General features: G+C 47.7%; 1 protein-coding gene across 1 annotated transcript in view; it reads right to left on the reverse strand.

Annotated features, from left to right (window-relative positions):
- LOC306849729 (plexin-D1-like) overlaps positions 1–15512 on the reverse strand; it is an 85974-nt gene that overhangs the window by 70035 nt on the left and 427 nt on the right. Inside the window, exons 1-2 of the mRNA XM_079384992.1 lie at positions 14414–15512; positions 8490–8666 (exon numbers count right to left, since the gene is read on the reverse strand). The exon at positions 14414–15512 is cut by the window's right edge and continues 427 nt beyond it. Of these exons, the coding sequence (XP_079241118.1) occupies positions 8490–8666; positions 14414–15512 (1276 nt within the window). The remainder of the gene's footprint in view (positions 1–8489; positions 8667–14413) is intronic.

The raw sequence follows: 15512 nt of genomic DNA on the forward strand, positions 1-15512 counted from the left end.
AAATAATGTGGATTTAGCCTAACACACTGTGTGTGTGTGTGTGTGTGTGTGTGTGTGTGTGCCCTAACTAAAAGGCCAGAGGAAGTTCAAACAAAGCTTACTTTATTCTGTACACTGCAGCTGCCACAAGCATGAATGTAAGTGCTAGTACTGTATATATGAACAGATGAACAGACAGACAGCTAGAAAGAGAGCCTGACAGACAGAAAGAAAGAAGGACAGACGGATAAGCAGAGGTTGAGCTCTAATTGAATTAGACTCTCCTAACACAGATCCCTAAATAAGCTTATCTCACCGTCCCAAATCACATTACACACACTCCTGAAACCATCAGCAGCAGCATCGAACCACCCGCACGACACACACACACACACACACACACACACACACATACACTCAACAGGGTTAATATAAAGGAAAACAGACAGACTGTACTGCTTGCATTATAAACTCCCTCTACATTTCACTCAGACTATTTACTGAAACAAAACAGAAATCATCATTAACATACACATATCAGCAGCTCTTCACTGACCAGCCAATCACAGTGCTGCTCATTTACATACAGAAGTCTTAAAGGTACAACTGGAACCTGATCTTGAAAGCAAGAAACCCTGACTCACATCTTAAGTGGACTTCACAGAAAAAAAAGAATGAAACAATGAATAAAATATAGAATATGAGCACTTTAAACAGTCATATAGCTATGCAGTAAATTCACTGCCCACATTATCACTGTATTCATGAGCTCAGAGGCTGCAGAGCACTGTGTGAGAGATGAGAGTCAGATTATAGTGCGTCTGTGATGGGACAGTGTTCAACAGACCGCTGGCTTTGGTCATAACCACACCTCAGAAATACACTAAATAAACATGTAAAACTACCAGAACGCACCATGACATTACTGTACCGTGACATTACATGGTGCAACAACAGTGTACCAATAACAATATATCATTAACAATACAATATAAAACTATAAACTGTATAAGCCACCATAAGTAACATGTTATTACTGCCTGAGACCATCAGTATAGTTCTAGAGACACATCAGTAGTGCTGTGAAGATTTGGTGTAGGTGTGTTAGTTTACACTCTCTCAAACACACACACACACACACGTGTGAGCAGACGTCGTCCCTGTGTTTTGACAGGGAAACAAAAAGCCTTTTCTGAGCTCTTCACACGAGACCCCCGCAGCCAGATCCTCCTTATCTATGTGAATAAAACACTCTCAAAGAGCTGGATCTGAGCAACTGACACACCTTCCTGGAATCTGGCCCTAATTACAGCTCCTTTGTTCAGACCTTTGAGTCTCGCAGATGTTTTCTAAGGCCGTGTGCACATGAATAATCTTTAGCCAGAGTGAGTAACTGTGTGGCTCATGTTTCTCCGACAGTGTGAGGAGCAAACGTCCCTGACTGAATTCAGCAGCCATAAACACACTAAATAATGCTTTAATGGCAACATTAAAAAGCAGAAAGTTAAAGGACAGTGGTAGAGGACAGGACTAAATATCATAAGTACAAACAGTAGCAGTCAATGGACAGTCCTCATGGCTGAAAAGTAAACGTGTTTAGATTTCTGGCTTTTTTTAAATACCATTGCTCACACTCCATCTGAAGAGCAGCTGACTACGGCTGATATAATGGCAATATACCACTTACATTCATGCGTTTAACAGATACTTTTATCTGAAGCGACAAATGAGATTCAAACAAAAATGAAGAATATACGCAAACACTTCTTTAACAGGACATTTACTTAAATTTCACAAAAAAGTTCCAGGAAACAGAAAGTGTGCACTATCCATTGATTTTAGAACGGACTCTAGAAAGATGATTTCTGTTGACTGACCCATGAGTACGTATATATTTCTATAGTTAGGTATCTTCTAATATCAGGGCACTCCGATATATGTGACCCTAGACCACAAAAGTAGCACAAGTTTTAAGTAGCACAGGTATATTTGTAGCAATAGCCAACAATACATTGTATGGGCCAAAATTATACATTTTTCTTTTATGACAAAAATCATTAGGATATTAAGTAAAGATCGTGTTCCATGAAAATATTTAGTAAGTTTCCTACCGTAAATATATCAAAACTTCATTTTTGATTAGTAATATGCATTAATATTACTAATCAACTTCTATAGAACTTCATTTGAACAACTTTAAAGGAGATTTTCTCAATATTTTGATTTTGATTTTGTTTATACACCCTCAGATTCCAGATTTTCAAATAGTTGAATCTCAGCCACATATTGTCCTATCCTAACAAACCATACATCTATGGAGAGATTATTTATTCAGCTTTCAGATGATGTATAAATGTTAATTTAGAAAAAATGACCCTTATGACTGGTTTTGTGGTCCTTTATATACTATGGAACTGAACAGCTACTATATAGGAAAGGGAAAGGGAAGTGGTGTGTGGCCAAGCATGGTGACCCATACTCTGAATTAGTGCTCTGCATTTAACCCATCCAAGTGTACACTCAGTAGTGAACACACACCCGGAGCAGTGGACAGCTAATGTTGCGGCGCCCGGGGAGCAGTTGGGGGTTCGGTGTCTTGCTCAAGGGTCTCACCTCAGTCGTGGTATTGAGGGTGGAGAGAGTGTTGGTTATTCACTCCCCCACCTACAATCCCTGCCGGACCTGAGACTCAAACCCACAACCTTCAGGTTACAAGTCCAACTCTCTATCCATTAGGCCACGACTGCCCCCTAATATATAGCATAATATTTACATGTTTACATGTCCAGAAACCTATAGTGGAGCCACATCTGATTTCCTACAGGAACTACCTGGATCTAGAGCGCTGAACAACACATCTGAAGAGAACACAGCTCCTCGACACAAAACCTGAGCGCTTCGTTTAAACAGACGCTGAGAGGACACTAGTTCCTGCAGTGGGAAAGAGACTCATGATAACAGAACTCATCTCATATGGCTGGAAGCCCTTTACAACCGACCCTCTGTGTAAAGACACACAACGCACACAACGCACACACACACAGACAAAAGAAGACAGACAGCAGCAGGACATCTGGCCTGGACCACCAGGAATGCTTTACACAGGGTTTGTGTACAGGGCAAATACCCTTAAGAGCATATGATCAAATATTTGAAGCGGTGTGTTTCTATGTGCTGTAACATGGATGCTGTGTGTGTTCACAGCAGTTCCTCTCATCACAGCATTGCGGTTATGAAATACACACGCTGTCATCTTTACATGGTTCTGGTTTGGTATATATTAGGGATGCATCAGTATGGTAGACTAGATGACTAATCATCCACCAACCAAGCAGTTATTTAGAAAGTTTATAGAATTTTTATTCAGGTATTTGTGTTAGCTTTAATCTGTTCATGGTGAGTTTATATTATTTAGCACCGTCTGTTGTTTGCTTTTAGGATCTCGTACAGCATTTGGACTCAGAAATAGTGATGTATGATGCCAGACTTAACCCTTGTGCGACCTTATGGACATTTTTGTCCATTTCAGTTTTGTTTTTTGTTATAAGCCTGTGTTAATGCCAACTGCATAAATTTTGGCTCAGGTGTTTATTTTTATTGGAATTTCAATATTTCACCCTCATTTCCTTTGATCAATTTACCCTCCGTACAAAAAATACTCGCACTTAGGACCTTAAGGACAAAAATGTCCCCATTGAAACCCATTAAAACTGCTATTTTTAATCACAGTCCCGTTTAACTGTAAAATGATGCAATTTTTGTTAATAGGCTTTCATTCTGTTGACAAGGCTTCAAAATTATTTTTTTTTACTATTTTTTACCAGATGGTACCATTTTTTCAGGTTTGGTCTATAAAGGGTCTATAAAGTAAATACTCGCTTTATTCCTGTTTTCTGCATTTGCGTATTATAGAGCCAGTTGGATAAATAATGCAGCTATAATTGTGTAGGTGTGTTGGTATTGGTGGATGTCAGAGTGTGGTTTGTATGTGTGTCATAAAAAAAATTGAGTGTGTGCTTGTAATATTTGAGAAAGAAAAACTCTACTGCAAATCACAAATCCAAGCACTGTGTGCACCAGCAGATTTCTGCTGGCATCTAATGGGGAAAATGTGGTACTGCGTCCAAACTAAATCTTACTGAGAGCTCATTTTTTGAGATATCAACCTCAAATTTGGAACACAGCTTGTTTAGATTTATGGCTTTGATTTTCTAGCAGGTTTAGAGTTCAACATGTAACATAAAATATATATTTTATATAAAATATTGTTCATAAAGAATTTTCATAAACAAACTTCTATAACTTTTTTTTGTTTGTTTAATTTTTTTAACTTTTTTTACTTCAGTGATAATCTGCCATGAGACCAAACTTAACTCTGTGCTCCCAAGCTAAAAGATTTTATGCACTAGGTACACAAAATTGTTACACTCAGTGCCTTTTGGACAAACATGTCCCCATTGAAACCCATTAAAACTGCTATTTTTAATCACAGTGCTGTTTAACTGTAAAATGATGCAATTTTTGTTAATAGGCTTTCATTCTGTTGGCAAGGCTTCAAAATTATTTTTTTTACCAGATGGTGCCATTTTTTCAGGTTTGGTCTATAAAGGGTCTATAAATCAAATACTCACTTTATTCCTGTTTTCTGCTTCTGCATATTATAGAGCCAGTTGGATAAATAATGCAGCTATAATTGTGTGGGTGTGTTGTATGGATGTCAGAGTGTGGTTTGTATGTGTGTCATAAAAAAAAATATGTGTGTGTTCTTGTACAAATTGAGAGAGAGAAACTCTACTGTAAATCACAAATCCAAGCACTGTGTGCAGCAGCAGAGATTTGCTGGCATCTAATGGGGAAAATTTGGTACTGCGTCCAAACAAATTTTTTCTGAAAGCTCATTTTTTGAGATATCAACCTCACATTTGGAACAACTTGTTTAGATTTATGGCTTTGATTTTCTAGCATTTTTAGATTTCAACATGTTTCATATATAAAATATTCATAAAATAACATATAAAATATTATTCATAAATCATTTTCATAAACTTAAACCTGTATAACTTTTTAAACTTTTTTTACTTCAACAATAATCTGCCATGGGTCTTCTTTAAAATGAGACCACACTTAAGTCTCTGCTCCCAAGCTTCCAATTTCTATGACCGTTTTTTTGACATGGACATTGTCGTCCACTATGGACCTAAGTGTAACTTTTTTTATTGATGCACAAGGGTTAAAGTCCCCAATGAAATCAAAATGGAAAACTTAAATTTTTAAAAGGAATATTGCAGTGTTTATTGTGAATGATTTATCGATGCACATCTTTGTGTTTTTTTTTATTTTTATCTAAGTGTGTTTATAATCGTTAATCAAAACATTAACTTGCCCTCCTGCAACAACATCTCTTCAATATGACAACAATCCACAATAACTCTACAATAATTTCACCAGCAGCCTATCACTGTCACGTTCCCTCTCGGGATACAAGGAGGTGCGGAGACGTGAAGGTTCCTATAAGGATCTTTATTAGAATCCAGCATACAAACAGGGATCATGGGGAGAGACGAACACATCTGACGTGATGACCGGACACAGGGGCTAGGAAACACAGGGCTATTAAACACTAGGGAAACAAGGAACAGGTGTGGACTAATCAAACACAGGGCTAGGGACTAATTAAACTAATGAAGACAAACGAGGACAGGAACAGGAAGGCCAAATATGGGCACGGGAGGAGGGGAAACACAAGACAAGGACTGACATTACGCCCCCCTCCGGAAGGCGTGTCCTCACGCCTAACACCATCCAATGGGGAGGGGGGGTGGGCGCTCTGGAGGCCTCCAGGGCGGTGCCCGTTCCAGGGGCCATGGCGGGTCTGGAGACTCGGGAGGCCATGGCGGATCTGGAGACTCTGGAGGCCATGGCGGGTCAGGGGACTCTGGAGGCCCTGGCGGGTCAGGGGACTCTGGAGGCCATGGCGGGTCAGGGGACTCTGGAGGCCATGGCGGGTCAGGGGACTCTGGAGGCCATGGCGGGTCAGGGGACTCTGGAGGCCATGGCGGGTCAGGGGACTCGGGAGGCCACGGCCTATTTTTTTCAGGCCCGAGGGGTTCTGTGGCCTTGGCCCTTGGCCCGGCCACACAGGCTGTGACCCTCTTACCCCCCCCCAAAATTTTCTTGGGGAGGCTCCCCCCTGGGAGCCACAGAGGAGCGGACTCTGATGGGCGCTCTTGCAGCGCGGACTCTGACGGGCGCTCTCGCAGCGCGGACTCTGACGGGCGCTCTCGCAGCGCGGACTCTGACGGGCGCTCTCGCAGCGCGGACTCTGACGGGCGCTCTCGCAGCGCGGACTCTGACGGGCGCTCTCGCAGCGCGGACTCTGACGGGCGCTCTCGCAGCGCGGACTCTGACGGGCGCTCTCGCAGCGCGGACTCTGACGGGCGCTCTTGCAGCGCGGGGCTGGACGGAACCAGCGGGAACTCAGGAGGGCACGTGCGTGGAGCCGGCACGTGGGGGCGCTCGGGAAGCGCGGACACTTGGGGGCGCTCTTGCAGCGCGGGGCTGGACGGAACCAGCGGGAACTCAGGAGGGCTGGACGGAACCAGCGGGAACTCAGGAGGGCTGGACGGAACCAGCGGGAACTCAGGAGGGCTGGACGGAACCAGCGGGAACTCAGGAGGGCTGGACGGAACCAGCGGGAACTCAGGAGGGCTGGACGGAACCAGCGGGAACTCAGGAGGGCACGTGCGTGGAGCCGGCACGTGGGGGCGCTCGGGAAGCGCGGACACTTGGGGGCGCTCTTGCAGCGCGGGGCTGGACGGAACCAGCGGGAACTCAGGAGGGCTGGACGGAACCAGCGGGAACTCAGGAGGGCTGGACGGAATCAGCGGGAACTCAGGAGGGCTGGACGGAACCAGCGGGAACTCAGGAGGGCTGGACGGAGCCAGCGGGAACTCAGGAGGGCTGGACGGAGCCAGCGGGAACTCAGGAGGGCTGGACGGAACCAGCGGGAACTCAGGAGGGCTGGACGGAACCAGCGGGAACTCAGGAGGGCTGGACGGAACCAGCGGGAACTCAGGAGGGCTGGACGGAGCCAGCGGGAACTCAGGAGGGCTGGACGGAACCAGCGGGAACTCAGGAGGGCTGGACGGAACCAGCGGGAACTCAGGAGGGCTGGACGGAACCAGCGGGAACTCAGGAGGGCTGGACGGAACCAGCGGGAACTCAGGAGGGCTGGACGGAACCAGCGGGAACTCAGGAGTGCTGGGCGGGACCAGCGGAGACGCAGGAATCCACCTGCGAGGAGCAGGCACTGGAGGGCGCTCTGGAAGCGCGAGGCCGCGGGGGCGCTCTGGAAGCGTGAGTTCGCGGGGGTGCTCTGGAAGCGCGAGCGGCGGCGGGCTCGGGGGAGCCGCTGACGACGGCGGGCTAGCTTCGACTCGGGCCCGGAAGTCTCCCAGACACCGGTATATCCCCAGCCTCCAGGTCAATCCCGTGGTGTCTGGGAGGTTCATGGGGCGGTGGTGACAGGCCCCGAGCCGGAAGAGCTGGAGGATGACAGCGTCGTGCAGCTCCGCCTTCCCGGCCAGCTCGCAGAACTCCTCCGTGTACTCCACGAAGGGGAGGTCCCGCAAAACGAGGGCGCCGAGGCGGGCGGTGAACTCCATCGCCGTGGAGGGAGCGGGGAAAAAGGGGCAAACAAAAAACTTTCAAAAACGGGAAAAAAAAGGCGGGGGTGGAAAAGCACCGCTTACTTCTGTAGGTCCGGTCATCTGTCACGTTCCCTCTCGGGATACAAGGAGGTGCGGAGACGTGAAGGTTCCTATAAGGATCTTTATTAGAATCCAGCATACAAACAGGGATCATGGGGAGAGACGAACACATCTGACGTGATGACCGTACACAGGGGCTAGGAAACACAGGGCTATTAAACACTAGGGAAACAAGGAACAGGTGTGGACTAATCAAACACAGGGCTAGGGACTAATTAAACTAATGAAGACAAACGAGGACAGGAACAGGAAGGCCAAATATGGGCACGGGAGGAGGGGAAACACAAGACAAGGACTGACAATCACTCACACGAGATCACAGCAATTAGCAAACCACAACCATCCAATCCAATCCCAATGGAGAAAATCAAGATTTCACTCAGATATCCATCACAACAGGGAAGAAAAGATGATCGCAACTTTGGTTTCATGTCAACTTTACCAAGCAGATCAAACATTCCCTGACTTCAACAACAGACTTCAGAGTGTTCCTGTAGAGCTGAGACTGACACAAGGGTTTGGTCTTACGTCTTATGTTTGATTTATGTGTTTATTGTTTTACACTGAGTGCACTTGTACAGCACTTTGGTAAACGCTTGTTGTTTTTTAAAAGTGCTTTATAAATAAACTTTGACTTTTGACATTGAAATCACTGCCTAATGTTCCCTCGACCCGGCTGAGTGTGTAGCTTCACACATTTCTGGTGTTTGGTATAACACTGATCATGCATGTGTGCCTCACCTTTCGCAGCCGGCCCCTGCTGGTCCCCAGGAACACGACGGTGCGGTTGTGGACGTTGTCCACGGCAATAGAGCTGAGGGCCGGGGCCTCGTAGATGGGTCGGGCCCTCAGGGGTCTCCTCAGGGCCAGCGGGTGCTGCAGGTGAGCGGCCCCACAGTTCAGCTGCTCCTCCTGAAGCTGGAACACAGAATGCACAGAAGTGAGTGACATTATGATGCTCTTTATGATATTCATACCCGTTCATTTTGTCACGCAAATGAAAAGCGTAAGTGGCTTTAACAGCGCCACACAGAAACTGCCTGTAGCAAGGGTCTGATTACTGAGGGTCAGGGGTTATTCAGATCCATAACCCTAAAAATGAACAACAGTACTGCCTGCCGTATCTAACACCACTAACATGCAATTATTTTTGTCGTGACGTATTGTCAAGTATGGTGACCCATACTCGAAATTGGTGCTCTGCGTTTAACCCATCCAAGTGCACACACACAGCAGTGAGTAGTGAACAAATGCACACACACACACGCACACACACACACACACACACACACACACACTGGGAACACACACCCGGAGCAGTGGGCAGCCATGCTGCAGCGCCCGGGGAGCAGTTGGGGGTTCGGTGCCTTGCTCAAGGGCACCTCAGTCGTGGTATTGAGGGTGGAGAGAGCGCTGGACATTCACTCCCCCCACCTACAATTCCTGCCGGCCCGAGACTCGAACCCGCAACCTTTCGATTACGAGTCCGACTCTCGTAATCATCTTGGGATCCAAGTCCAAGATGGCGCCGAGCATGGCAGCCGTGTTGCGAGCTCCAAGAAAACTCTGCAGTTTTTCTTATGTTTCTTATGTTTTATTTGTTATTTTGTTGTTTCACGTGTTAGATGTTGTCAGTATAACTGTCTACGATAGACACACGCTTTTAAACATTGGTTCCTTCGTCGCGCAACGCAAACCGGACTTTGAGTTCCTGAACGCCGGCGCCTTGTTTACAGACACCGCATCAGAGCCCTTTGTCTGGGCCGCACGATCGCGACCGAGGAAACGCCGCCGGAAAAGGGGGAAGAGAGCCGGCGTCCTTGTCAGACTCAGACGCCGTCCCCTCCGACCTCCTCTCCCAACTATTTTGTTGGCTAACGTTCAGTCACTGGACAACAAACTCTGTGAACTGCGGGCACGCATCTCATACCAACGGGAAACAAGGGACTGCTGCATTATTTGCCTCACAGAAACCTGGATGTCTGCAGTGGTTCCAGACTCAGCCATCGAGCTTACGGGGTTCTCCGTGCACCGCTCGGACAGAACGAAAGAGCTCACAGGGAAAAGCAGAGGCGGGGGCGTCTGTTTCTTTATCAACAACTCGTGGTGTGATGAAAGGAACCTACACTCTATTAAATCCTCCTGCTCCCCTGATCTGGAATTTCATATGCTTCTGTGTCGACCATTCTGGCTACCGAGGGAATTTACAGTGATCATAATCACAGCTGTTTACATTCCCCCTCAAGCCAACACAGACCAGGCACTCAAGGAACTGTATGGGAATATAAGCGAGCAGGAAACCGCGTACCCAGACGCGGCGTTTATTGTTACGGGGGACTTCAACAAAGCCAACTTCAGAACAATAGCTCCAAAATACTTTCAACACATCACCATCAACACGCGTGGTGATCGTGTACTTGACCACTGCTACTCTCCATTCCGGGACGCCTACAAATCGCTCCCCCGCCCACCTTTCGGCAAATCGGACCACACTTCCGTTCTGCTCCTGCCTGCTTATAGGCAGAAACTGAAACAAGAAGCACCCGCCCTCAGGACAATTCAATGCTGGTCGGACCAATCAGACGCTATACTACAGGACTGTTTTGATCACGTGGACTGGGACATGTTCCGGGCAGCGTCTGATGACGACATAGAGGCGTACTCAGATACTGTAACGTGTTTCATCAGGAAGTGTGTAGAGGATGTAGTACCGACAAAAACAATCCGCATCTACCCCAACCAAAAACCGTGGATTAACAGCGATGTTCGAGCAGCCTTGTCAGCGCGGACATCTGCCTTTAAATCCGGAAACTCTGACAATCACAAACAAGCCAGTTACGATCTCAGGAAATCAATCAAAGCTGCCAAACGACAATACAAAAACAAAGTTGAAGAACAATTCAAATCCAACAACGCAAGAAGCATGTGGCAGGGTATCAATAACATCACAGATTTCAGAGGGAATAAACCAGCTACTGTGAACTGTGATTGCCGCCTCTGTACCGGACGAACTTAATCACTTTTATGCTCGTTTCGAGGCTCACAACACCGCCCACACAGAGCGCGCTCCCGCGGCTGTAGCAGAAGAGGCGAGCGCACTTTCCTTTTCTGTCGCAGATGTAACCCGATCCTTCCGACGGGTGAACATCCGCAAGGCTGTGGGTCCCGATGGCATCCCAGGCTGTGTGCTCCGAGCATGCGCATTCCAACTGGCCGGGGTTTTCACAGACATTTTTAACCTTTCCCTCTCTCTGTCTGTGGTTCCCGCATGCTTCAAAAAATCCACCATTGTGCCCATTCCAAAGAAAAATAAAATCACATGCTTGAATGACTGGAGGCCCATTGCTCTGACACCCATCTTCAGCAAGTGCTTTGAGAAACTCATCAGAGACTACATCTGCTCTGTGCTGCCTGACTCACTGGATCCCCTACAATTTGCATATCGCAGAAACCGTTCCACAGACGATGCTATTGCCTTCACCCTGCACACTGCTCTCTCCCACCTGGAAAATAAGAACACCTATGTGAGAATGCTGTTTGTGGACTACAGCTCAGCATTCAATACTATAGTGCCTGCCACACTGGTTGAGAAGCTCCAGACTCTGGGACTAAACGGATCTCTGTGCAGCTGGATCCTGGACTTCCTGACAGGCAGATGTCAGGTGGTCAGAATGGGCAACAACACTTCATCCCCGCTGACCCTCAACACTGGTGCTCCTCAGGGCTGCGTCCTCAGCCCACTCCTGTACTCCCTGTACACACATGACTGTACAGCAACACACAGCTCCAACGTCATCGTCAAATATGCTGACGACACAACGGTGATAGGCCTGATCACTGACAACGATGAGACGGCCTACAGAGAGGAGGTGAGAACCCTGACTAAATGGTGTCAAGAGAACCACCTCTCACTCAACATCGACAAGACCAAGGAGCTGGTGGTGGATTTCAGGAGACAGAGCAGAGAACACACACCCATCACCATCGACATGACACCTGTGGAGCGAGTAAACAGCTTCAAATTCCTCGGTGTTCACATCACTGAGGATCTCACATGGTCCGCTCACACAGATGCAGTGCTGAAGAAGACACACCAACGCCTCTTCTTCCTGAGACGGCTGAGGAAGTTTGGAATGAGCCCCAGCATCCTCAGATCATTCTACACCTGCACTGTGGAGAGCATCCTGACAGGCTGCATCACCGCCTGGTTTGGAAACAGCACTGCTGGCAACCGCAAAGCTCTGCAAAGGGTCGTGCGAACTGCCCGTCACATTGTTGGAGGTGAGCTTCCCTCCCTCCAGGACATCTACACCAGGCGGTGTATAAAGAAAGCCCGGAGGATCATCAATGACTCCAGCCACCCGTCCCACAGACTGCTCTCTCTGCTGCCCTCAGGAAGACGTCTCCGCAGCATCCGATCCCGCACTAGCCGACTGAGGGATAGCTTTTTTCCTCAGGCTATCAGGCTAATGAACAGTCGAAATTAATACACCCTACAGCACACTCCCACTTTACAATATACCACGCACTGCACTTTAATTCCATACAGTTCAAACTGGACTACCAGTACACTACTGCACAAATACAACAATCTTTTTGCCAGCACTGGATACCATCCAATGCACATCCATGACATTTGCACATCCGGTTAAATATAATCTGCTGCATCTTCGCATATTACTGTGTGTATATAACGTAGAATGTGTACTACATACTGTGTATAATGTGTATCGGTAACTGTATGTCTGTCTAATAGTACACTATGTGTACTGAGTATATGTATGTGTATATTACACATTGTCATCTGTATAAGTCTGTATGTATGGTAATGTCTATATGTAAATTGTTTCTGCACTGTCTGGAGCACGCTCTCAAGAATTTCACTCACGAAGGCACATGTGCTGTGGTGATGTGACAATAAAAGTGATTTGATTTGATTTGATTTAACCATTAGGCCACGACTTCCCACTTTATTTTAATTATGCTGAGAATGATCAGAACCGATGAAGAATGCAGCTGTCTTTAACCTCTAACACGCTGATGAATCTATTGTTGAATCCGACGGGTTCTTCATTAAAGCCGCGTTCACACGTGTGTTTTTCTGAGCAGAGCGAGAGGTTCATGGCAGGGTGACGGGAACTCAAGCGGGGGAGAGAAAGAATTCGGCGGAGGAGTTTTCTCACGAGTTTCTCCCCCTGAGCGCCGTGACCTCCTGCGCTCCTGCAGACTGCAATCTATCAGACACACTGAGCAGAGCAGTGTTACGCTGCTCATAACCCAAACCCAGTCGTGCTGTGATGGTGTTAGACTCCAATCAAAGCAGGGCTCGAGGAGGCCTGAGCGTGGCCTTATGAGAAAGACTGAGTAACGTAAAAAGAGCTGCACGAGAACAAAGACAACAGCACAAAAGCTACACTGAATAAACACCAGACGTGCATGTGCTTCTTATAAAATTTCATGTTCACATAATAAAAACAGCATGTTTTCAGAAACGAGCTGCTCCAGAATCTGCTTCATGCCCGTTTGCAGAAAATGATAAAGATTTTTCATATTACATGAAATTCACCTCAGATGTGCATGTACAGTATCAGCCAGCCATACATTTAAAACTAGCTGGAATATGTTGATCTTAACCGCAGTCTTGAGATCACAGTATATCATCAGGCTGTAATACACTCACACTCACTAGTGAACTAACTAACTAACAAAAAACACAAAGACATTCAGGACAAAGCTTTCGGTTCTGCTCTACACATCATCAACTTCAGAAATCATTCACATTAATGTGTAATATCAGTGTCTCAGCACACTGAAAGAGACTGAACTCTGGCAGCTCTGTTTTACTCTATTAGTGATAATTCATAACTCATTATTTCAACATGTTAAACAGGATGAACTAAACTAAAGTAAGAGTCTTCGTACAGTTGAGATGAAACACAAATGAAAGCTTTTAAACGTATTATGATATCCTCCTAAATGTAAAATAATTGTGTTTTACTTGATAAATGTGGACAGTGTTTTAAAGTTAACAGAAAAAATGCTGGCTGCAATTTAAATGCGACTATAATTTTGTAAAAGTACGCAGTTTTTGCGATAAGAACTTTGTTGGCGTGCATAATACGCACCTACCCCACAGCCCTAAACCTACCAGCTGCGTATCATATGCACGCCAAAGTCCGTCTCTACGTACGCTATATAGAAACAGAAATGCGTGCCATTGAAACGCACATTCATGAGATCGGGTAATAACTTGATCATATCGATTACGCGAGGTAAATGAAACACATGATGTCCCTGACGGCCTTTTGGGCAGTTATTAAGTTTAGCAACTTTTTGACTGACCCTTGATATTTGAAGGCCATTCAGTCAAGACATTTACGTTCAAATCCATAAGAAATGAAGGTTTAATTTATGTGCTGGAACTGGTCGCTATTTCTAGTCTTCTTTTTAGATTTACAGTTTTTTTTTTTTTACATATTGAAGTGGTCCTGCAATTAATTTTTAAAAGCGCGAATATTCCACGTAAACTATACTCGCAATTATGCTCATGTGCATTCAAGTATAAACGATGACTTCAGCGTGTTTTCAGAGCAGACGCAGTGCTCAGGCGTGAATCTTCGTGTTATCATAACTGAGTCTCGGAGGCTCCTGTAGCGCGCTCTCACCTTGATGGCCCCCTTGTGCTCGCACTCGGCCCCGGAGCCCTGGATGACGCTGTCCAGCACCTGTACGTCGCTGTTGGGCCCGCTGGAGCAGTTGCGGCGGCCCTGGCGGATCCTCTCCTCCACCTCTAGCACGCGGAAGGCGCACACGGCCGCCCGGCCGCCCGCCTGGGCGAACACTCCGAACAGATGGGGCTCCGCGCCCGCCGCGCCGCCACTGCTGATGATGTCCGCGGGGTAGATGGAGAGCAGGCGGCTGTAGATGTTCCCGCTGAAACCGCACTGGAGTCCCATCTGGATGTAGGACTCGGTGAGCTTTCGGCTCTCCGCGGACCTGCGCGGCGCGTCTGTGTCCAGACAAATGCGCGCCAGAATACTGTTGGGCTGGCTCTCCTTCACACCCGCGTTCGCGTCGTTGTTGATGGCGATGTACGAGTAGCTCTTGTGCACGAAGGCGCGCACGAAGCTGAGCTTGTTCTTCTGCTTGACCTCCTGCTTGATCTTGAACACGTTGTCCTCGGAGGGGTTGATGTCGTAGGTGAAGAGCCGGCCGAGGTCCGCGGTGTCCAGCGAGCGGATGGCGATCTCGGGCGTGTTCTCGAAGCGCAGGTCCTCTTTGCTGTGGTTCTTGGGGAAATACTCGCTCCCCACGCCCGTGTAGGTCGCTGCCACCAGAAGTCGCGCCGCGCCGCCGTGACTCCGGAAGACGAGCCCCACGGTGCTCGCGTTCTCGTGGTTGGCCGCGATGTTGAGCATGCTGGGGAACACGGTGGCGCCGTCCCGCGGGAACCGGACGGCCACCCGGGACACGTTGTCCATGCTACGCAGCTCGCAGAAGCCCTGGAACACCGATCCGCAGGCCAGCAGCACGCCCTGCGCGCGGTCCAGCGCCAGCAGCTTGTTGTGGTTGTCTGTGAGCGTCTTCTGGTGCTCGCACGTCGCCTGCGGCAGCTGCGGCGCGTGGCACAGCGGGTTGTCCAGCACCGGTCCCGTGCGCGTCTCCACCTCCCTGGTGAGCGTGGTGTTCAGCTGGTACAGGCTGTTGACCGCGGCCAGGTAAACGCGCCGCGACACCGCGTCCACCACGAAGTTATTGGTGCGG

This window comes from Barbus barbus (assembly GCF_936440315.1).
Source record: "Barbus barbus genome assembly, chromosome: 29".
Lineage (NCBI taxonomy): Eukaryota > Metazoa > Chordata > Actinopteri > Cypriniformes > Cyprinidae > Barbus > Barbus barbus.